The sequence below is a fragment of the Schistocerca americana genome, chromosome 1 (assembly GCF_021461395.2).
Source record: "Schistocerca americana isolate TAMUIC-IGC-003095 chromosome 1, iqSchAmer2.1, whole genome shotgun sequence".
NCBI lineage: Eukaryota > Metazoa > Arthropoda > Insecta > Orthoptera > Acrididae > Schistocerca > Schistocerca americana.
The window spans coordinates 543,664,051-543,687,834 of NC_060119.1; the positions used below are offsets into that span (position 1 = coordinate 543,664,051).

A 23,784-nucleotide genomic window follows, 5' to 3' on the forward strand; every position below is an offset into this window, starting at 1 on the left:
AAATGCAAACCTACATTTTTAGCATTTGTAGACTTAGAGAAAGCTTTTGACAATGTTGACTGGAATACTCTCTTTCAAATTCTAAAGGTGGCAGGGTTAAAATACAGGGATCGAAAGGCTATTTACAATTTATACAGAAACCAGACGGCAGTTATAAGAGTCGAGGGGCATGAAAGGGAAGCAGCGGTTGGGAAGGGAGTGAGACAGGGTTGTAGCCTGTCCCCGATGTTATTCAATCTGTATATTGAGCAAGCAGTAAAGGAAACAAAAGAAAAATTTGGAGTAGGAATTAAAGTCCATGGAGAAGAAATAAAAACGTTGAGGTTCACCAATGACATTGTAATTCTGTCAGAGACAGCAAAGGACTTGGAAGAGCTGTTGAACGGAATGGACAATGTCTTGAAAGGAGGATATAAGATGAACATCAACAAAAGCAAAACGAGGATAATGGAATGTAGTCGAATTAAGTTGGGTGAAGCTGAGGGAATTAGATTAGGAAATGAGACAATTAAAGTAGTAAAGGAGTTTTGCTATTTGGGGAGCAAAATAACTGATGATGGTTGAAGTAGAGAGGATATAAAATGTAGACTGGCAATGGCAAGGAAAGCGTTTCTGAAGAAGAGAAATTTGTTAACATTGAGTATAGATTTAAGTGTCAGGAAGTCGTTTCTGAAAGTATTTGTATGGAGTGTAACCATGTATGGAAGTGAAACATGGACGATAAATACTTTGGACAAAAAGAGAATAGAAGCTTTCGAAATGTGGTGCTACAGAAGAATGCTGAAGATTAGGTGGGTAGATCACATAACTAATGAGGAGGTATTGAATAGAATTGGGGAGAAGAGGAGTTTGTGGCACAACTTGACAAGAAGAAGGGACCGGTTCGTAGGACATGTTCTGAGGCATCAAGGGATCACAAATTTAGCATTGGAGGGCAGCGTGGAGGGTAAAAATCGTAGAGGGAGACCGAGAGATGAATACACTAAGCAGATTCAGAAGGATGTAGGTTGCATTAAGTACTGGGAGATGAAGCTTGCACAGGATGGAGTAGCATGGAGAGCTGCATCAAACCAGTCTCAGGACTGAAGACAACAACAACAACAACATTGCGTACAATAATCAGAAACTAGAAAGAGAAGGAAATGAGGCTGGATGTTGCTTCAAAAAAGAAAAGTTATTCAGCAGACCTGCGTGCTTAACACTCCAGTGGTTGTGTGTGATATCTCAGATAAAAAGCTATGTATGCTTGTACTAGGCGGCCTGCACATGTGCAGACCAAGCTCCCCCCGTCTCCTATTCCTTTACCTAGTCATGGGACGAGTGCCAGTCATGTGGTGACCTTGTCCCTTCAGTTTTACAGGTGTGAGGCCGTTTTGTAAAGCAGATATACCACACAACTATATTTCATGTAAGCACATAGTGTCTGCCTCCCGATTTTGATGCTTGATTGAAGTCATTTACATAGTGATGTCTCTCATTTGTAGTCATTTACTCGCCAATAAAATACCTCAGCCAAATAAGTACACATATTTCACACATACAATGTGACTATATACGATACATATGATATATGTACCGCTATATGGCTATCTATGAATATTTCTGGATGATGATATACTATCGTTGACTTGTTACAGGTCAATATGGACACTGGACCAAAATATGATCTCAGTAATCCTTCAGACATTGAAAACATACACAAACTCCTATTTGACAGATGTGACATGAGTCCTAATGACATTTCGAGTTTCTCGAGTTCTGCGCCAGGTCCTTCAGGCCTGGTACCAATCCTATGGCACACAGTGTGCAATGTACCAAAAGAAAGACTGTGACACAGATGCGGAGGAATAATCGACGAACATCAGGACAGTTCTGAAACAGAGCAAAGCAACATGAATGTTTCATCTGAGGGTGAAGAGAACGATGAATTCTATGTTTGCCATAAAAAGAAGGGCAAGAAAGTCATTGACTCCTTTCCTGGAAACAAACTCCTTACCGTTCATAAAAAAGGGGAAGTCATAACCTACTTAGGAAAATCCTGGGCCTGATCAGTAGAGCTCCAGACATACACACAATTTTAGATACATGGGCGTATTTATTTGATGGCAATATGTTGGACATCATTGTACGTTCCACATACCAATATCTCGATTCTGTGACAGATCATTATTCACGCGAAAGAGACGTCAAACCCACTGAACAGATTTGAAAGCATTTATTGGGCTTTTATATGTTGCTGGACTCTACAAAGCTGGGAAAGTAAACTTTGAGGATTTATGGGCTAACGACGGATTCAGGATTGAGGTTCCCCAACTCACCATGACTCTCATGCAGTTCCATTTCTTACTTCGGGTTCTGAGGTTTGACAACAGAGAAACAAGAGAACAGTGAAAAGCTCTAGATTGTCTTGCCCCTATCCGGGACATCTTTCATAATTTTGTACTGAACTGCCAACAGTGTTATTGTGTAGGAGAAGATGTTACAATAGACAAAAAGTTAGAGGCCTTCAGAGGCAGGTGTAATTTCATCCAGTATATACCGTCCAAGCCCGCAAAATACAGGTTGAAGATACTAGCTGCAGTAGACTCAGGTGTATCCTATACATGGAACATAGAAATTTATGCAGGAAGGCAACCCGACGGTCCTTTCCAGGTTAGTAACAAACCTGTAGATGTGGCTGAATGTCTGGTTACTTCTCTAGCTAACTCTGGCCAAAATATCACTGCTGACAACTGATTTAGTGACACCACTCTTCTTCATGACTTGGCCACGAAATACGAGGGGCATTTGAAAAGGCCGTGCAAAGCCAAAGAGATGGCACCACCGGCATGTATCGAGATCATGTTTTGTTAGTAGCACCTCTGGAAAGAACACACACCAAGTTTCAGCCATATTGGTCTATTTCTTTGTGTTTAGCATTCATGTGAATCAAGGAAGTTGAGTGATTGTCTAAAAATGGACGAAAAAGAATTTCGTGTGGTGATTAAACATTACTTTATGAAAGGCAAAACGCCTCAGGAGACTAAAGAGAAGCTTGATAAACATTACAGTGACTCTGCACCTTCAATTAGAACAGTTTATAAGTGGTTTCAAAATTTTCGGAGTGGCCATATGAGCACAAGTGATACTGAATGTTCCGAACGCCCTGTGGAGGTTACGACTCCAGAAATCATTGATAAAATCCATTGATAGATGACAGAAGAGATAAGGTTCGTGAGATTGCTAGTGCTCTGGGCATTTCGAATGAACGGGTACATAATATTTTGCATAAACATTTGGACATGAGAAAGCTATCCGCAAGATGAGTTCTGCGATTGCTCACACTTCACCAAAAATGGAATCGTGTGAAGTGTTGCAATGATGGTTTGCAGCTGTTCAGGAAGAATCCGCAGGACTTTAAGCATCATTTCGTCACTGTGGATGAAACATGGATACAGTACTATACTCCTGAGACCAAACAACAATCTAAACAATGGGTTACCAAGGGAGAATCTGCACCAAAAAAGGTGAAGACCATTCCTTCGGCTGGAAAGGTTATGGCAACTATCTTTTGGGATTCGCAAGGGATAATCGTCATCAACTAACTGGAAAAGGGTAAAACTATTCCAGGTGCACATTAGTCATTGTTATTGGACCGTTTGAAAACCGAGCTGCAAGAAAAACTCCAGCAATTGGACCACAAAAAAGTCCTTTTCCATCACGACAATCCACCAGCACACACCTCAGCAGTTGTCGGCGCAAAATTATTGGAAATAGGATTCCAAGTCGTTTCACATCCCCCCTATTCTACAGACTTGGCTCAATTTGAAGAAATGGCTGACAGGACAACGATTTTATTCAAACGGGGAGGTGAATGCAGCAACTAATAGCTATTTTGCAGACTTGGACAAATCCTATTATTCAGTAGGGATCAACAAATTAGAACAATGTTGGACGAAATGTATAAGTCTAAAAGGAGACTATGTTGCAAAATAGAAAAGGTTAACCCCAAACACGTAAGTAGCTTTTATTTTTGCACGGACTTTTCAAACACCCTCGTACAAACTGTCCTACGTGGGAAAACTCAAAAAGAACAAATGGCAAATCCCCAACGAATTGAAAGAGATAAAAAGGAGAGAACCGTTTTCTAGTATGTTTGCATGCCACGAAGAGGGCAGTACAGTGTTGTATGTGCTTCAAAATAAAAATAATAAGAAAAACGTCATTGTGATTTCCAGCATGCATATGAATGGAGTGATTGACAAAGAAACCAGAGACAAAAAGAAACCGGAAGTGATTACCTATCATAATCGCTATTAAATACATGTGGATGTGATTGATAAAATGTGTTCTTTGTACAATGTTCAAAGAGACACTAGACGTTGGCCAATGGTTATTTTTTTATGCGATGTTGAATGTTGCTGGCATAAACAGCCAGATCATATGTCTAGGAAACTGAATCGAAGTGCTGCTCCCCCCCCCCCCCCCCCCCACCCCCACCCCTGCCCCGAAATCTTCCTCCATAATCTGGGAAAAGAAAAGAACTAATAAGAGGCTAGATGCTAAAGTGTTCGCTGCTGCCCTGCATGCCTTGGACCATTTCATTCCAGCTTCAGGAAGTTCTTGCCCAAAATGAAACACCTGGGACACTCAGTAGCACAACTGCTGAGGGCACCAAAATGCGAAAGTGATGCCAAATATGTTGGGTGAACAAGACTACAAGACTCACTCAATATAAGTGTAAAGGGTGTGGTCAATATTTATGCCTGCAACATTGTGCAATATTTTGTCCCGATGGTTGTGACGTAGATGAAGACATGGAAAACAATGGCTGATGATACATCTTCCATTTTTATTTTACTTTCTATGAAAGGGACATTTTTTTGTATTAATTTCCTAACTGTTTCATTACTACAGGTTGCGTCAAAAAAATGTATACATGCTTTGAACTGTCATAGACAATTTATTTCCCGTTCTACAAGGTTAAATATCTGTGAGAAAGTAATGTTATGTTTCTTCAACAGGTGGCAGCAGTGCAAGGAAGTAACTGCAACATGGTGGATGTGCATTTGAACTTTGAAGCACGGAAGCAGATAATTAAGTGGTACTGGAAGTTTGAGAATGTAGCTGCGGTTCGAAGACAGTGGAGAAGTGAGTATGGTACAGAACCACCTTCAAGGTTAACAATTACACGTCTACGAGACAAATTCGAAATTCACGGAACAGTGTGTGATGTGCTTAAGGGTCGAACAGGGCGACCTCGTACAGCTACAAGTGATGATTCCACAACTGCGGTCTTGGAACTGTTTCAGTGTTCGCCTCAAAAATCTTCAAGGCAAACGGCACATGAGAGTAATGTAAGTGCTACTAGTGTGCTACACATTCTGAAGAAAGGCAAGTTTCGTGTGTACATTCCAAGGCTGGTGCAATAGCCAAGTGACGATGAACCAGACTGAAGGTTAGAATTTTGTGAATGGGTTCAGGAGATGGTGAGACGTGAACCGAGATTTATGGGTAGCATAATTTGGTTGGATAAAGCCCAATTCAAACTCAATGGAACTGTCAATAGGCACAATTGTGTGTACTGGGCCGAAGATAATCCTCACATTACAGTTGAAAAGGCTGTGAATTTGCCTGGTGTAAATGTGTGGTGTGATTTGTCTGCAAGGGGACTCATTGGGCCTTTCCGCTTTGAAGGTACTGATACTGAAGAAATGTACCTAACAATGCTTGCTGACTCCATATTCCCTGCCATTCGTGCATTATACAGTAATGATGAGTTTTATTTCCAACAAGATGGCGCCCCACCGCACTATCATAGGGACCTACGAGCATACCTGGATCACATTGTGCCAGGCCAGTGGATAGGACTCAGGGGACCAATCAAGTTTCCTACAAGCTTTCCAGACCTCACACCACTGGATTTCTTCTTATGGGGCACAGTAAAAGATGAGGTGTACAAACGTAAACCATGAAACCTGGACACACTTTGGAATGAGATTCAGGTGGTGTGCGCAGAAATCTCATTGGACACTTTGGTACGATGTACGGAATCAGTGGTGACTCATACTCAGAAACGTATTGATGCTGAAGGCCATAAGTTTGAACATTAATCACAGTTGCAAAGTACATTTATTTTCCCGATTGGACTTTAAGCTTTCCATTTCCAGAAATTTAACATTGTAGAACGGGAAATAAATTTTCTATGACGCTTCAAAGTGTGTATACATTTTTTTGACGCACCCTGTATATTCTAGATACAAATACTGTATACTGAGTAAAGTTTCTAAATGTTAATACATAAAAGTTCTATTTCTACTTTTCATAAATTAATGTTCTGTTGCTAATATTTAATACATACATGGTTTGTTCTGCATTTTGTTTATTTATTCTCTCCAACATCTGGGGTCAATTGAAGGTAATGATACAAAATTGGTCCTGTATCACGCAGACACAATGCGATCTCCAATGTTCCTCCTAGTGATGCGACAAGTGGAGTGTTAAGCACAGTTTGCTTGTTCAAAATGCTCACAGATCATGGCAAATACTGTAGATGATTTCTATTTCTCCTAAAACGTTTAAAAGCGGGCCTTTACACTGAATATGGAGAATGATGCAATTTGTGTTTATATTTGAAATGGAATGATTATGATCCTTGAGTTGGTTAGCGAGAGCACATTTGGAATTGCTAAGATCCTGATGCTCTCCGAACTGAATGTTAAAGGAGCGGCCAGTTTGGCTTGTGTTTGTGGAAGGTCATTCACTACACTGGATACAATAGATGCCCAGTTGTGCTTAGCGATTGTTTTCTCTGGTTTTGTGGTGCTTCAATCAGTGCCTGACCTTAAGCGGAGTGTAGAAGGCAGGTATAACTCCCTTTTTTCTAAGCCATTTGCTGATCCTGTCAGATATAACACCTACGTATGGGATCCTGCAAAGAATTTTTTAGAGTTATCATTACTAGTAGATGACAGGGTAGTCTGGTACCGATCATTAGAAGTGGCTTTCAATTGCATTTCCTGATGAAGAACGTCGACAACAATTGGGTGGTAGCCATTAGCATGTGCTATGAATTTAATGGTATAGAACTCACACCGGTAGTTTTGTTTTGAGAAGGGAACTGTAGCCACGCAGTAAAGCATTGCATGAACAACTGCCATTTTTTGTTGCTTTGGATGAAATGAAGAGCAATAAGTAATAGAACTAGTCGTAGTTGGTTTCCTAAATATATTAGAGTGAACTTTACTGACCTGTAATGAAATATTCCAGTTCTAAAAATGGGAGTGTAAAGCCAGAGTGGTATTCTATCATACACTGAATCTTGGGGTCCATTTTGTTAAAGTCGTGTTGAACAAGTTGCAGCTGGGTGTCGGTCCTGTTATACAAAAGTATGATGCCTCTGACATATCTTTTGTATCATACTACTCTTTGAAGGTCGTGTGAGTTGGTTGAAAAAAACTGATGTTCAATGTGATTAATGAAAATATTAGCTATTATATTGGGAATGAGGGATCCTATGGATAACCTGTCAGTTTGTCCATATATGGTATCCTTGCAGGCAAAGTAATTATGGTCCAGAACAATTCTGAGCAAATGAAGGAATTCATTAATTTTTTGTGAATCTAAATGAGAGAACAGCCATAAGTTGGAATCAATAACAGGAATCATCTCTTGAAAGGGGATATTTGTATACATGCTTTTGATATCAAGAGTTGCTAGATTCATATCACTGGTTACAGTTAATTGTTTGAGGTATGTAATTAATTCCTCTCTGTTCTGATGTCATGACCATCATCGAAGAAAGTAATACTTACTGAGGAAACTTTGCAATTCCTTAACCATTAAGTAATCTGGGGAATTGATAGCATTGATGTTGTTGTTGTGGTCTTCAGTCCAGAGACTGGTTTGATGGAGCTCTCCATGCTACTCTGTCCTGTGCAAGTTTCTTCATCTCCCAGTACGTACTGCATCGTACATCCTCCTGAATCTGGTTAGTGTATTCATCTCTTGGTCTCCCCCTACGATTTTTACCCTCCACACTGCCCTCCAATACTAAACTGATGATCCCTTGGTGCCTCTTAATATGACCTACCAACCGATCCCTTCTTCTAGTCAAGTTGTGCCACAAATTTCTCTTCTCTCCAATTCTATTCAATACCTCCTCATTAGTTATGTGATCTACCCATCTAATCTTCAGCATTTTTCTGTAGCACCACATTTCGAAAGCTTCTATTCTGTTCTTGTCTAAACTATTTATCATCCATGTTTCACTTCCATACATGGCTACACTCCATACAGATACTTTCAGAAACGACTTCCCGACACTTAAATCTATACTCGATGTTAACAAATTTCTCTTCTTCAGAAATGCTTTCCTTGCCACTGCCAGTCTACATTTTATATCCTATCTACTTCGACCATCATCAGTTATTTTGCTCCCCAAATAGGAAAACTCCTTAGTACTTTAAGTGTCTCATTTCCTAATCTAATTCCCTCAGCTTCACCCAACTTAATTCGACTACATTCCATTATCCTCGTTTTGCTTTTGATGATGTTCATCTTATATCCTCCTTTCTAGACCATGTCCATTCCGTTGAGCTGCTCTTCCAGGTCTTTTGCTATCTCAGACAGAATTACAATGTCATCGGCAAACCTCAAAGTTTTTATTTCTTCTCCGTGGATTTTAATTCCTACTCCAAATTTTTCTTTTGTTTCCCTTACTGATTGCTCAATATACAGATTGAATAACATCGTGGATAGGCTAAAACCCTGTCTCACTCCCTTCCCAACCACTGCTTCCCTTTCATACCCCTCGACTCTTATAACTGCCATCTGGTTTCTGTACAAATTGTAAATAGCCTTTCACTCCCTATATTTTACCCCTGCCACCTTCAGAATTTGAAAGAGTATTCCAGTCAACATTGTCAAAAGCCTTCTCTAAGTCTACAAATGCTAGAAAAGTAGGTTTGCCTTTCCTTAATCTATTTTCTAAGATAAGTTGTATTCCTTTTTGCCTGATTCATTTACTGCATTTTTATATTTCCTCCTTTCAGCAATTAAATTCAATATCTCTTCTGTTACCCAAGGATTTCTATTAGCCCTCATCTTTTTACCTACTTGATCCTCTGCTACCTTCATTATTTCGTCTCTCAAAGCTACCCATTCTTCTTCTACTGTATTTCTTTCCCCCATTCTTGTCAATCTTTCCCTAATGCTCTCCCTGAAGCTCTCTACAACCTCTGGTTCTTTCAGTTTATCCAGGTCCCATCTCCTCAAATTCCCACCTTTTTGCAGTTTTTTCAGTTTTAATCTACAGTTCATAACCAACAGATTGCGGTCAGAGTCCACATCTGCCCCTGGAAAAGTCTTACAATTGAACACCTGGTTCCTAAATCTCTGTTTTGCCATTGTATAATCCATCTGATACCTGTCAGTATCTCCAGGATTCTAAAATGTATACAACCTTCTTTTATGATTCTTGAACGAAGTGTTAGCTATGATTAAGTTATGCTCTGTGCAAAATTCTACCAGACAGCTTCCTCTTTCATTTCTTCCCCCCAATCCATATTCACCTACTATGTTTCCTTCTCTCCCTTTTCCTACTCTCGAATTCCAGTCACCCATGACTATTAAATTTTTGTCTCCCTTCATTAGCTCAATAATTTCTTTTATTTCATCATACATTTCATCAATTTCTTCATCATCTGCAGAGCTAGTTGGCATATAAACTTGTATTACTGTAGTAGGCGTGGGCTTCGTGTCTATCTTGGCCACAATAATGCATTCACTATGCTGTTTGTAGTAGCTTACTCGCATTCCTATTTTCCTATTCATTATTAAACCTACTCTTGCATTACCCCTATTTGATTTTGTATTTATAACCCTGTATTCACTTGACCAGAAGTCTTGTACCTCCTGCCACCGAACTTCACTAAGTCCCACTGTATCTAACTTCAACCTATCCATTTCCCTTTTTAAATTTTCTAACCTACCTGCCCGATTAAGGGATCTAACATTCCATGCTCTGATCTGTAGAACACCAGTTTTCTTTCTCCTGATAACGACATCCTCCTGGGTAGTCCCCGCCTCGAGAACCGAATGGGGGACTATTTTACCTCCGGAATATTTTACCCAAGAGGACGCCATCATCATTTAACCATACAGTAAAGCTGCATGCCCTCCGGAAAAATTACGGCTGTAGTTTCCCCTTGCTCTCAGCCGTTCGCAATACCAGCAAGCAAGGCCATTTTGGTTAGTGTTACAAGGCCAGATCAGTCAATCATCCAGACTGTTGCCCCTGCAACTACTGAAAAGGTTGCTGCCCCTCTTCAGGAACCACACATTTGTCAGGCCTCTCAACTGATACCCGTCCATTGTGGTTGCACCTACGGTATGGCTATCTGTATCACTGAGGCACGTAAGCCTCCCCACCAGCACCAGTGGCAAGGTCCATGGATCATGGGGGGGTGGGGGGATAGTATTGATAATTGGCCTTCAAGGAGTCAATGGTTTGTGGAGCTTCAAGACACCCTTGAAAGTGGGAATTCTCGGATTCATCAATATTAAAGTTTTTTAAGAAATGGGGTGAATAATGCATGTGTTTCTTTGAGTGCCTTTTTAATTTCTGCGAAGAACCTAGCTGTGGGGTTAAATGAGTATGTTTTGAATATAGGGCTGGAGAGGAAGTCCTGTGCTTTCTTACATAGTTGGCCTCGTATAAAACTATTGATGTACGGCCTTTGTCTGCCCACACAATTATGGCTTGGTCTCACATGTGGACATACCTCTTGTGGGAATTCCACTGTTTCTGATTTTGATGATTTTTTCCCCTTCATGTGTATTGCTGCATGTAAAAATTATCTCCTTTCTCTTGCTTGCTATTTTCATTGTGACAACTGAAGATGGGCGTTTGATATATTGCTCAATTGCAGATGTTCCTCCAAAAGGACTGTTTCTAGCCATCTATGTCCAGCACACCTTTAGCAATGAGCAGTCCCTCTCCAAATATGCCACGTGTCTCACCAAGGTTTTCACAGACTGAAATTACCTTCCCAAACTTGTCCAGAAACAGATCTCCACACCCTCTCCCTCCTCCCCAATCCACTGTCACAGACACAAAGGAACACTCATCTTGTAACTTAGTATCACCCGGGATGGAGCAACTGAACTGCATCCTCTGCCAGGGTTTTGACTATCTCTCATTGTACCCTGAAAAGAGAAATGTCCTTCCCATCCCTCACACTGTGATATTCTGCTGCCCTCTCTACCACTGCAACACCTATGTCTGTCCCTACCCCACCTTGCTCCTAACTGCTTGTTTCATGGCTCATATCCCAGCAACAGACCTATATACAAGACCTGTCCCATACAACCTCCCACTACCATGTATTACATGTACTCCAGTCCTGTCACAGGAGACACCTACTCCATCAATGGCAGGGCAACCTGTGCAAGCAGCCATGTGATCTACCAACTTAGCTGCAATCACTGCACAGCACTCAACATGGGCATGAGAATTAACAAGCTGTCTGTCTGCATGAATGTCCACAGCCAAACTGTTGCCAAGAGACAGCTGGACGAACCAGTTGCTTAGCATGCCATCCAACACAATGTGCTTCACTTTAATAACAGCTTCACAGTCTGTGCCATCTAGATTCTTGCTTTTCTGTACTGCACATGATGTCAGTTTGCTATAGTCCTTGTCTTCCATCTGCCTACCATCTTCCATGCTCCCACCCAATGCCTTCTATCCTATCAATGCATCTACATATTCTTTGCCATTCTCTACTTCCCTCCTCTCCTTCTCCCTTTCCCCCTTCCCATACCCCCCCCCCCCCCCCACACACACACACATCGCCTTTCCTGTCCATACTATGTCTCTGCACCCCTTCCCTGCTACATCTCCCATTCCCCAATGCACACCTCTTCTGCACTCACTCTACCAACCCCAACTAGATTACTGCTCAGCTCAGATGCAGTTGCAGCCACGTCTCAGCACACAAAGGTGGCAGTAGCCAGCTGGCCAGCTGTGTTTGAGTTGTTCTACTTACGATGGAGAACTGTGCTCGAAAGTCGGATAATTCTGACATTCTTATCATTGCACCAGCCTGTGACTCCAAGCCTCCTCTATGTGCCGAATAGAAGTATATTCTTTCCATATTGTTGTTATTCCATCATTGAACTTCAAATATATGTTTATCTAGAGAAGGTAAGTGTCATATATGAAACAGAGGTTACCACTGCTCGTACATGAAATTAACATGTGGTCCCGATAATTTTAAGAGCTCTTTCCAGTTAATCTTGTTGTCTGGTAAGCTCATGATTGATTGTCTGCCTGTACAGCAACCTTCAAAATGCATTTGATACACACCTGCAGAAAAATATTAGCTAACTGCTGCCAAGGCATACATAAAGAGTTAATTCAATGTGACTCGTGACAATGTTAGATGTCAATGACTGACATTAAACAAAGTTAGTTCCAATGTAGTTCTGGGAGGTATTATGTGTTAGTTGGAACTTGCACTATTTCAGAACACTAAGGAATAAACATTGAGTTACCTTGCTTTAGTATCTGAAGAGGCATGACAACACTGCTACACTACACTGTCAGTGCGGGTACTTCACGGACTGACAGTGGCTCTGTAGTAACCAGGGAGCAGAAGCCCATGAGATAGTATAAACTTGCTGTGCAAATCAATCTACAGGAAGCAGAGTGTCTGAAACCACGCAGAGACCTGCACGGGAATAAACTTAGCATGTGGCTGCTGTGGGCCGCTAATGACTGATCACTTCACAACAACACGCACCATGAAGAGCTAGGTGAGGTCTGCAGTGGGTAAACGCAATGTAAGCACTGGCCTGGTCAGCTTACTGCCACCTGCAGGCACATACTTCTGTCAGCAGGTCTGCCCACACCATGAGTCGCATGTGCCCTCTACGGCAGCTTTCTGCACTATTCTGCTGTGCTATGCATGCCAGCTCATCTGACTCCTTCGCGATGTCTGCTGGCGGGGATACTGAATGTGCAATGTAAGCTTACCTTTGCGTTTGTCACATTCCTTCCACTGCACAGTGGCACAGTTGACTGAAAATCTACTGCCATCTAGAAATTCCAAGTGCTGTCACTCAGTTGCATACTGTATAAATACTACAATAAAGCTACTCAGTAATGTTGAGAGAAAAGTGGTTTCTTCTAGAGTCTAGTTGGCAGTGCGGTCAAGTCACCAACACTGCGACCAACTTTTGTTGTTTGTGACATGCGAGGATTCAATACGCAGTTGTGAGTTTGAAGACATGAGTTTTCAGGAGCACGGTGTCTACAGTATGAAGTTAATATGTGTGATAATTCAGTGCAGAGAGTTGGCGAAATTAATTTCTCTTCCTGCTGTTTGAAGATAAGCTCTGTATGAAAGTCCTAGGAAGACAGAAACTGGATATCAAGTTAGTCAAGAAAACTAATAATAAAAGTATTAAAAGTGTAAGGATTTTCAGACCAGACATTTAAAGGAAAGCAGAATAGATATGTGGTTGTGGTATTAAGAACAAATTGTAGTGTTTTCCATGTTTGTTGTTTGTAGAAGAAAATGCTGGATGTGAGATTCCTCGGACATTTGGGACAATTGGGCACATTATCACAGACAAAAAACATGAGCAGTCTAAATCACTTATGACCACACAGCTAGAGCACAATTTTTTAGAGAAACACGACATTAGACAACAGCTGAACAGTCCTCATAAACAGTAAATTGAAACACACCCTCACCAGATTTGTAAAAATCATTACGTTCTCTCTAAAATTGTGGATTGTATTAGATTTTGTGGTGATTTTGAGCTCATGCAGTGTCGTCGTAACTGCCGTCTGCTTCATGTCTGCTGTGCAGCGAGCTACCTTAATTTGAGTATTAACTGTATTTTTCTTACTTGTCACTTCTTCTTCCGTGTGTTTTTGCTTTTAGGAATTGTCGAGTGCTAGCAATAGTGTTCCATAGATTTCGTGTTTGTTTTGAATACAGTCAGAGATAGTCCCTTTAGTCAACCATAGTGCCAGTAGTGCTAGTGTTTGTTTTCAATACAGTCCAGAAACAGATAGTGCTATTTTCATTGTTTTCTACAGGAAGTGGCTAGCAACCACAGTTTAGTCAACAATCAGCCGCCTTTAGTGAATTAGCAGTCTAGTTAAAAGTTGATTAACTTTCTACAGTAAATTGATTTCTTAGGATGGATAGGACGTGTGGCTGCTGTGTATGGACGCAGGAGCAGCTGGCCACTGTTCACGAACAGCTGAGTGTGTTGATGGCCGCGGTCAATCATCTTCAGGCTGCTGCCTCGGAGTGTAGCGGCAGTGGGGAGTCTGGTGCGTCGCATGGTACACCCCAGGTGTTACATGCTTCACCCACTGTCCCTGCTGTCGAGACATCTTCACGGGTAACGGGCACGGTTGGGCCACCCTCTCCCCAAGGGGAGTGGCGGGTTCAGCGGCGTTTGCGGCGCACGAGGCGGAGGGTAAATGTGGAGGCTGGCCGTGTGACATCGCCCGCTCTGCCTGTGAGTGGACATGTGGCCGCTCCTTCAGCAAGGTCTGAGCAGGCACACGGGGGGAGGGGTTTATTAGTTATTGGGAGCTCCAACGTTAGGCAGGTGATGGAGCCCCCTAGGGAAGTAGCGGAAAGGTCGGGGAAGAAGGCCAGTGTTCACTCTGTCTGCTTGCCGGGGGATCTCATCCGAGATGTGGAGGAGGCCCTGCTGGCGGTGATAGAGAGCACTGGGTGCACTCGACTGCAAATTGTTGCTCATGTCGGCACCAATGACTCCTGCCGTCTGGGTTCAGAGGTCATCCTCAGTTCATACAGGCAGCTGGCGCAATTGGTGAAGGCGGAAAGCCTCGCTCGTGGGGTGGAATCAGAGCTAACTATTTGTAGTATCGTTCCCAGAACCGATTGCGGTCCTCTGGTTTGGAGCCGAGTGGAGAGGCTCAGACGATTCTGTGGAGATCTGGGGTGCAAATTTCTCGACCTCCGCTATCGGGTGGAGAAATGTAGGTTCCTCCTGAATAGGCCAGGCGTGCACTACACGCCAGAGGCGGCTACAAGGGTTGTGGAGTACGTGTGGAGTGCACATGGGGGTTTTTTAGGTTAGAGAACTCCCTCCCTAGGCCCGACAAGATGCCTCCTGAGACGCGGCAAGGTAGGAGTAGGCAAAATGTAACAGGGAATAACGATATTAATGTGCTAATAGTAAACTGCAGGAGCGTCTATAGAAAGGTCCCAGAACTGCTCTCATTAATAAACGGTCACAATGCCCATATAGTACTAGGGACAGAAAGTTGGCTGAAACCAGATGTAAACAGTAATGAAATCCTAAACTCAGATTGGAATGTATACCACAGAGACAGGCTGGACAGTGAAGGGGGACGTACGTTTATAGCGATTAGAGGTGCAATAGTATCGAAGGAAATTGACGGAAATCCGAAATGTAAAATAATTTGGGTGAAGTCATGATTAAAGCAGGCTCAGACATGGTAATTGGATGTCACTATAGGCCCCCTGGCTCAGCAGCTGTTGTGGCTGAGCACCTGAAGGATAATTTGGAAAATATTTCGAGTAGATTTCCCCACAATGTTATAGTTCTGGGTGGAGATTTTAATTTGCCGGATATAGACTGGGAGACTCAAACGTTCATAACGGGTGGCAAGGACAAAGAATCCAGTGAAATTTTTTTAAGTGCTTTATCTGAAAACTATCTTGAGCAGTTAAACAGAGAACCTACTCGTGACGATAACATATTAGACCTTCTGGTGACAAACAGACCCGAACTATTTGAAACAGTTAACGCAGAACAGGGAATCAGTGATCATAAAGCGGTTACTGCATCGATGATTTCAGCCGTAAATAGAAATAGTAAAAAGGGTAGGAAGATTTTTCTGTTTAGCAAAAGTGACAAAAAGCAGATTACAGAGTACCTGATGGCTCAACACAAAAGTTTATCTCAAGTACAGATAGTGTCGAGGATCAGTGGAAAAAGTTCAAAACCATCGTACAGTATGCGTTAGATGAGTATGTGCCAAGCAAGATCATAAGAGATGGAAAAGAGCCACCGTGGTACAACAACCGAGTTAGAAAACTGCTGCGGAAGCAAAGGGAACTTCACAGCAAATATAAACATAGCCAAAGCCTTGCAGACAAACAAAAATTACGTGAAGCGAAATGTAGTGTGAGGAGGGCTATGCGAGAGGCGTTCAATGAATTCGAATGTAAAGTTCTATGTACTGACTTGGCAGAAAATCCTAAGAAATTTTCGTCTTATGTAAAAGCGGTAGGTGGATCAAAACAAAATGTCCAGTCACTCTGTGACCAAAATGGTACTGAAACAGAGGATGACAGACTAAAGGCCAAAATACTAAACGTCTTTTTCCAAAGCTGTTTCACAGAGGAAGACTGCACTGTAGTTCCTTCTCTAGATTGTCGCACAGATGAAAAAATGGTAGATATCGAAATAGACGACAGAGGGATAGAGAAACAATTAAAATTGCTCAAAAGAGGAAAGGCCGCTGGACCTGATGGGATACCAGTTTGATTTTACACAGAGTACGCGAAGGAACTTGCCCCCCTTCTTGCAGTGGTGTACTGTAGGTCTCTAGAAGAGCGTAGCGTTCCAAAGGATTGGAAAAAGGCACAGGTCATCCCCGTTTTCAAGAAGGGACGTCGAACAGCTGTGCAGAACTATAGACCTATACCTCTAACGTCGATCAGTTGTAGAATTTTGGAACACATATTATGTTCGAGTATAATGACTTTTCTGGAGACTAGAAATCTACTCTGTAGGAAGCAGCATGCGTTTCGAAAAAGACGCTCGCGCTATTCGTCCACGAGACTCAGAGAGTCATAACCACGGGTTCACAGGTAGATGCCGTGTTTCTTGACTTCCGCAAGACTTTCGATACAGTTCCCCACAGTTGTTTAGTGAACAAAGTAAGAGCATATGGACTATCAGACCAATTGTGTGATTGGACTGAAGAGTTCCTAGATAACAGAATACAGCATGTCATTCTCAATGGAGAGAAGTCTTCCAAAGTAAGAGTGATTTCAGGTGTGCCGCAGGGGAGTGTCATAGGACCGTTGCTATTCACAATATACATAAATGACCTTGTGGATGACATCGGAAGTTCACTGAGGCTTTTTGCAGATGATGCTGGGGTGTATCGAGAGGTTGTAACAATGGAAAATTGTACTGAAATGCAGGAGGATCTGCAGCGAATTGACGCATGGTGCAGGGAATGGCAATTGAATCTCAATATAGACAAGTGTAATGTGCTGCGAATACATAGAAATATAGATCCCTTACCATTTAGCTACAAAATAGCTGGTCAGCAACTGGAAGCAGTTAATTTCATAAATTATCTGGGAGTACGCATTAGGAGTGATTTAAAATGGAATGATCATATAAAGTTGATCGTCAGTAAAGCAGATGCCAGACTGTGATTCATTGGAAGAATCCTAAGGAAATGCAATCCGAAAAAAAAGGAAGTAGGTTATAGTACACTTGTTCGCCAACTGCTTGAATACTGCTCAGCAGTGTGGGATCCGTACCAGAATAGGGTTGATAGAAGAGAGAGAGAAGATCCAATGGAGAGCAGCGCGCTTCGTTACAGGATCATTTAGTAATCACGAAAGCGTTACGGAGATGTAGATAAACTCCAGTGGAAGACTCTGCAGGAGAGATGCTCAGTAGCTCGGTACGGGCTTTTGTTAAAGTTTCGGGAACATACCTCCACCGAAGAGTCAAGCTGTATATTGCTCCCTCCCACGTATATCTCATGAAGAGACCATGAGGATAAAATCAGAGAGATTAGAGCCCACACAGAAGCATACCGACAATCCTTCTTTCCACAAACAATACGAGACTGCAATAGAAGAGAGAACCGATAGAGGTACTCAGGGTACCCTCCACCACACACCGTCAGGTGGCTTGCGGAGTATGGATGTAGATGTAGATGGAGAAGACACTGCTGAACTTGATGTTGTGGTTAGCCTTTTGAAGGCTACTATTTTCAAAGGTGCTTGAAACATATTCAAAATGATTTATTTTCTTGTATTTATAATGACTGAGTACAAAAGGAAATCGCTGCTGCTGAATTTGTGTCAGTTATGGCAGATGAGGCAACAGATACCTCAATAATTTCACTGTGGTTATCAGATATGTTTTTCTGAGGGTAGGTCTGTAGAAAGCCTTTGGTCTTACCTCATTGCTCATGAACATGATGCTAAAAATTTATCCATATCACTTAAAGAAGCTTTACTGGATAATTCGATAATGTTATTTCTTAAAGCTATGATGGTGCAGCTATTACGAGTGGTCATCATTCAGGTGTACAGACTCTCCTGAAAGAGCATATTAAACAAGTCTATTTTGATCATTGCTGTGCCCATAAGCTGATCTGATTTTAGCCCAAGCAATGAGTCACAGTAAAGACATCAGAATTTTTTTACTGACTTTAGTGAGATTCCCAGTTTTTCTCATAATTCATCCCAGAACACAGCAATGTTAACTGACATTCTGAACAGGAAAGTCTGCCATGTTTTCAACACAAGATAAAACTGTAATCAAAAACGGTACAAGCTGTGTATGAAAATAGAGAGTCGCTTGTGTAATGCCTTCAGTAAATTGAACTTACATCTCGGCAAAACTACTACACTTACACAGATGAGAGGGCTCCACCTGAAATTAGAGCACCCAGCATTTCAGTTTTGGTTGTTTTTATTCAACCATATTATGCCACATATTGACATAGTGTGCAGTCAATTACAAAAACAAGCAGTTGACCCACTGACTGTACAATAAGGAGTAGAACATGTCAAAAGAGCTATATAGCACATCTGAGGTAGCGTCACTGACACAATTCCCATGTTTAGAATGACACTTGTATCCTGTGTAAAGAGAAGAGAGAGAGAGAGAGAGAGAGAGAGAGAGAGAGAGAGAGAGAGAGAGAGAGAGAGAGAAAGGGAAATGCTGCAAAAGAAGTGTGGGATACAATTATCACTCAAGTTACTGGACCCTTTGATTTCACATGGCATCTTGTCATTGTAACTTTATTTAATTCCGAAAAGTTTTTGGTTTGTATACAAGTCAATAATCTGCAAACATTGTTGTATAAAGGTCTTGTGAAATATATCCTTTCCTTGAATACAATTAGCTGAAAATGGAGCTTCAGATACAATACATGAGCAATGAGTTTAGAATTCTCATGGATGCTGTTCCACTTCTGCAATTCCTGCTCAAAAATAATTTGCAAGAGTCTTTCAGTGAAACAATGAACTCCTGAAAGTGACTGTTACCATACCAATGACAACATCTGAGGTGGAGCAATCTCTTTCTACTCTGAAGAGAATAAAATCTTTTCTGTGAACTATTATGAGCCAAGAGAGGCTAATAACACTAGTGGCACTCTTCACTGAGAAGGACTTCATATGCAGCATCAGAGAGTTTGATGAACACATCACTGACAGATTCTATGTGCAGAAGGAGAGGAGAATGGATTTTTCTTACAAATATTCTTCAGAAGGAAAGTATCTTTCCATACAGCAATTATTTTGTTCTTCATTTTTAGCCTTTTATGTTAGTTAATTGGAACTTTCCTGTGTACGCCCTAGAATAGTATCATTGCTGGATCCATAATGTTTTCTAATACCAGTGAAGTAAACTGCCGCCCTTCAAAGTCACTAGCTCTTGTTCTTTGTTTTCTTTTTTAATTTTACTATTCACTCAGACAATGAATAATTTCTAAAAAATGTTCTTGAGACCACTCTACAAATTAAAAGAATCTTTCCTTTTCTCCTGCACTCATTTTTACATGTCTTCTCAGATTTTATTTTAAATTTACCAGTCTTCAGTCTCCCCCAGTGCACGTGTCAATTCCAAGTGCAAAATATGTTCAATGGAGCTTCTTGATTAGAATTTCTATTGATAACTACATCATAACAAGTTTATGCCATACAACACAATTTATGAAGATGATTCACAATTGTAGATTTATGAAATCTTCCCTCAACTGGAATTTATTTATGGATAGCGTACACTAGCAAGAAAATACATAAGCACACTAACTGTCTGAGCAATCTTTTACTAAACCGACGTGTTCCATATCATAATGTTTATTTTATTATCTACAGAATATGGAACTAACTGCAAAACTATACAAACTTTACTACAGAACTACCAACCTTCTCCTGCAATCCCTGGCTGAGAATCAGCATCATTTCTGAAAAGTGAAGTTTCTTTCATAATAGATGCATCACTGGCATGTGAAGTTGGTGAACATGTGGAAAATTTCACACAACTAACAGGACAACTGATTCCGCTACTATCCACATCAAGAAAAATATCAGATGGTGTAGGTAAATCACGTGATGTAGCTATCAAGTTGCTCAATGCACTTGTTGATCTTGTTTCCTGTAAATATACATTTCAGAGTAATTTTAAATTGAAAGACCTTTTTACAGACCTGTAAAGATACATTTCAGAGTAATTTTAAATTGAAAGACCTTTTTATAGAAGGACTGTTACTTCCATCAAAGAGCACTATTAAATTTTACTGAATACTGGCGTTTTTCTATGGTAGACTTTCAGAGCAACAAACAGCATAAGTAAACCACAGTACATCAAATGCATCATCTACAGAACTGAAAAATTTCCACACTTACTTAGATCCATAATTACTAAACGAACTTCTTAAATACTAGCAACAAAATGTAAGTATGATGAATCTCACATCAGATATTTCAGGAGCAGTTTGTGGTATTGTGATTCTGTTTTCAACCAGATGATTTATAAGAATGTCGCCACTAAATGATGAATTGTGTTCTCTCATAGTTACACTAAGAGGCATACCGACAATCCTTCTTTCCACGAACAATACGAGACTGGAATAGAAGGGAGAACCGATAGAGGTACTCAAGGTACCCTCTGCCACACACCGTCAGGTGGCTTGCGGAGTATGGATGTAGATGTAGATGTAGATGAACTACAAGTATATCAGTATCAACTTCATATTTTCAAATGGAATAATACTAATTTCTGCTTCTATCGTCATAGATATCAAATGAATTCACCGGCATTTAACTATTTGAAATTCAATAAGTAGCTTCACAGGAACAACAACATTATGAGTAAGGATTTATCCATTTTGAGCATCAAAGAAATTTTTGTCTTACGTAGAAGTTCATGCTGTCTTACAGAACTGTCATATCCAGTCGATGGATCACTCCTGCTTGACACTGATTAAAAAATCTAATTATAAATTCAGAACAGCTGAGAAAAGTTTAATTTAAAATGGATACTAATAACACATGGCTACATTTGACTGGTCCACACACCAGTGGAAGGTTAAGGATGTAGCATCTAAATTTGATTCATTAGTTGTCTACGGCAACAGTTCTGCCTTTGTTTCTGCCAAGCCTTGAAAGAAATGTACCACAAACTGAATAGATTTTTAAAAAAGAAAACTCAAGTATGAAGAAAATAGCTTAGTATAGATGAAGTTAACATGGGTTTAATTCTGAGAAATATGTTTAAATCATAAAATTAGAACATCAGCGAGGCAACATAAAGGAAATCACAAAAGAAAATTCCATTTACGCCATTGTGTCTTCAGATTGTCCACTGTCTACTGAAGTATACATCTGCAGTTGCTGGTGCAAGATGTTCTAATCAGACTGCAGTAATACGAAATTTAAAATCCTCTTGGGTTTTTGCAACTTGTGCACAGATTTTGAGATTGCTCCAGAGAAAAAAGTTCAGTGGCATCAGACGAGGTGTCCATGCAGGTCAGATGATAATACCTTCATGTCCTATCCAGTGAGCAGGAAATAACTGAGTAAGAACTTTACTAGCCACAGGTGGGTAGTTAAAAGAGCAACCATCATGCTGGCACCATATAGCTACACTAGGAGTGCCTGAAATGTAACGAGTGGTTTTTCACACACTGCATTCCAGAAGAGGCACACAACCATAAGCTCACTTCCCTTGTTTCGAAAATGGTCAAGCATGCTTGGCAAATACTTTAACATGGTGTATTTGATGACGAAGGGGCTGAATACGTTTAAGGAGGGTGGTCAAATGTACGACCCAACTGAAAGAATAACATGCTAAATGTCACAGGGTCACGTAGCACAATTTCAGCTTTATGCACAGCAGCTGAAATGGCTGCAAAACATTGGTTTAACAAGTGATCCTGCAGTCGAAGATTATCTAAAGCTGGCAAATTTTGTGACTGGGCGCAAAAAAAGGAAGCAAAATGGATATTTAACAAATAAACATGCCAAATGATTAAATCCTATTGGATAAATAATGGTATCTATACCACTGGTTTGAATTTTAATGAACTGATTATTTATTCGTCTAATAACACTGCAGTGGTAACACTGGTTCCTGTCAGATTACCGAAGTTATGCATTGTCGGGCTGGCCTAGCAATTGGATGGGCGACCATCCGGTCTGCTGAGTGCTGTTGGCTAGCGGGTTGCACTCAGCCCTCGTGAGGCAAACTGAGGATGGGTGACCACCCAGTCTGCCGAGTAATGTTGGCAAGCAGGAAGCACTCAGCCCTTGTGAGCCAAACTGAGGAGCTACTTGATTGAGAAGTAGTGGCTCCAGTCTCGTGACCTGACATATGGCCAGGAGAGCGGTGTGCTGACCACATGCCCCTCTGTATCTGCATCCAGTGACACCTGTGGGCTGAGGATGACATGGTGGCCGGTCGGTACCACTGGACCTTCTGAGTCCTGTTCGGATGGAGTTAGTTAGTTAGTAATAACACACAATAAATTGAAATGGTTGCTTTACAAGAAATATTTACATAAAGGATAAAATAATTAACAACACCAGAACAAGTGCAGTTAAGACTGTAAATGTGATACAAGAGCTAGCAGAATCCCACAAGTCAACTGATCATCTCAGTGCACATATTACGAAGTCCCACACCACTTACACTGTTTACGGATCATTGGCTAACTCACATATAGTTAGCATTCAATAACACAATAAAAATCTAAATTTTCACAATGATTCGTACCATCTATATGGCTAACCCATCACAAATCTTGAAAACAGGTGAAATAATTCTAAGCCCTGTTCCTCACAACCACAGAAACTTGCGAAAAGTGAGGGTCCTGAATGGCTGCCTGATTCCAAGTTTGGCTTAGCAGCAAATTCTTCTAAGTTGCTGCAACTGTTAAAGTACCACATGACCATCATGATTTCAAAGTTATTTCTCAATTCTGGGGTAATTGTAAGAATCAGTTATTAGAACCCATGAGACATACACAATGCAATTTGTTTAAGCTTTCTACGCCTTGTGCCAAGTCTGTGGCAGTCGTCTGTTTCACATATCATGAGGCAAAGTAGGAAGTCCAGGTGGCTCATGATTACATGTGTGATGTAAGTATTATTTGTTGCTAATTAAGGACTGTTCTTCTGTTGTTATTATTGAGTTTATAAAATATGAGTAAGGGCAGTGTAATAGTATACAGAAGGTGTCATTGATCCGGAAGCTGTGCAATCATTAGGTTTTTGAAGTAGTGTGATTATGAGCAGCAAATATGCTTGCAAATAATGAGCTGACAGGATTGAGGAGTTGGGATTATTAAGAACACATAATCTAGGATTAGATCTATCTGTTGTGAACCTTGTTACTCCTTTTTCTGGTAGGGCATTTGAGGATGTGTCATTGTTTGTGGAGGATCTCTTGTCATTTGTTGATATAGAGGGGGTATCAGACAAGAAATTATTGTTAAGTAGTGAGATAACACCTTTC

General features: G+C 40.9%; 1 protein-coding gene across 2 annotated transcripts in view; it reads right to left on the minus strand.

Annotated features, from left to right (window-relative positions):
- Nucleotides 1-23,784, minus strand: part of LOC124605762 — a 267,727-nt gene that overhangs the window by 136,476 nt on the left and 107,467 nt on the right. For both annotated transcript variants that reach the window (XM_047137657.1, XM_047137650.1), the window contains exon 4: nt 20,196-20,424. In XM_047137657.1, the coding sequence (XP_046993613.1) occupies nt 20,196-20,424 (229 nt within the window). The remainder of the gene's footprint in view (nt 1-20,195; nt 20,425-23,784) is intronic.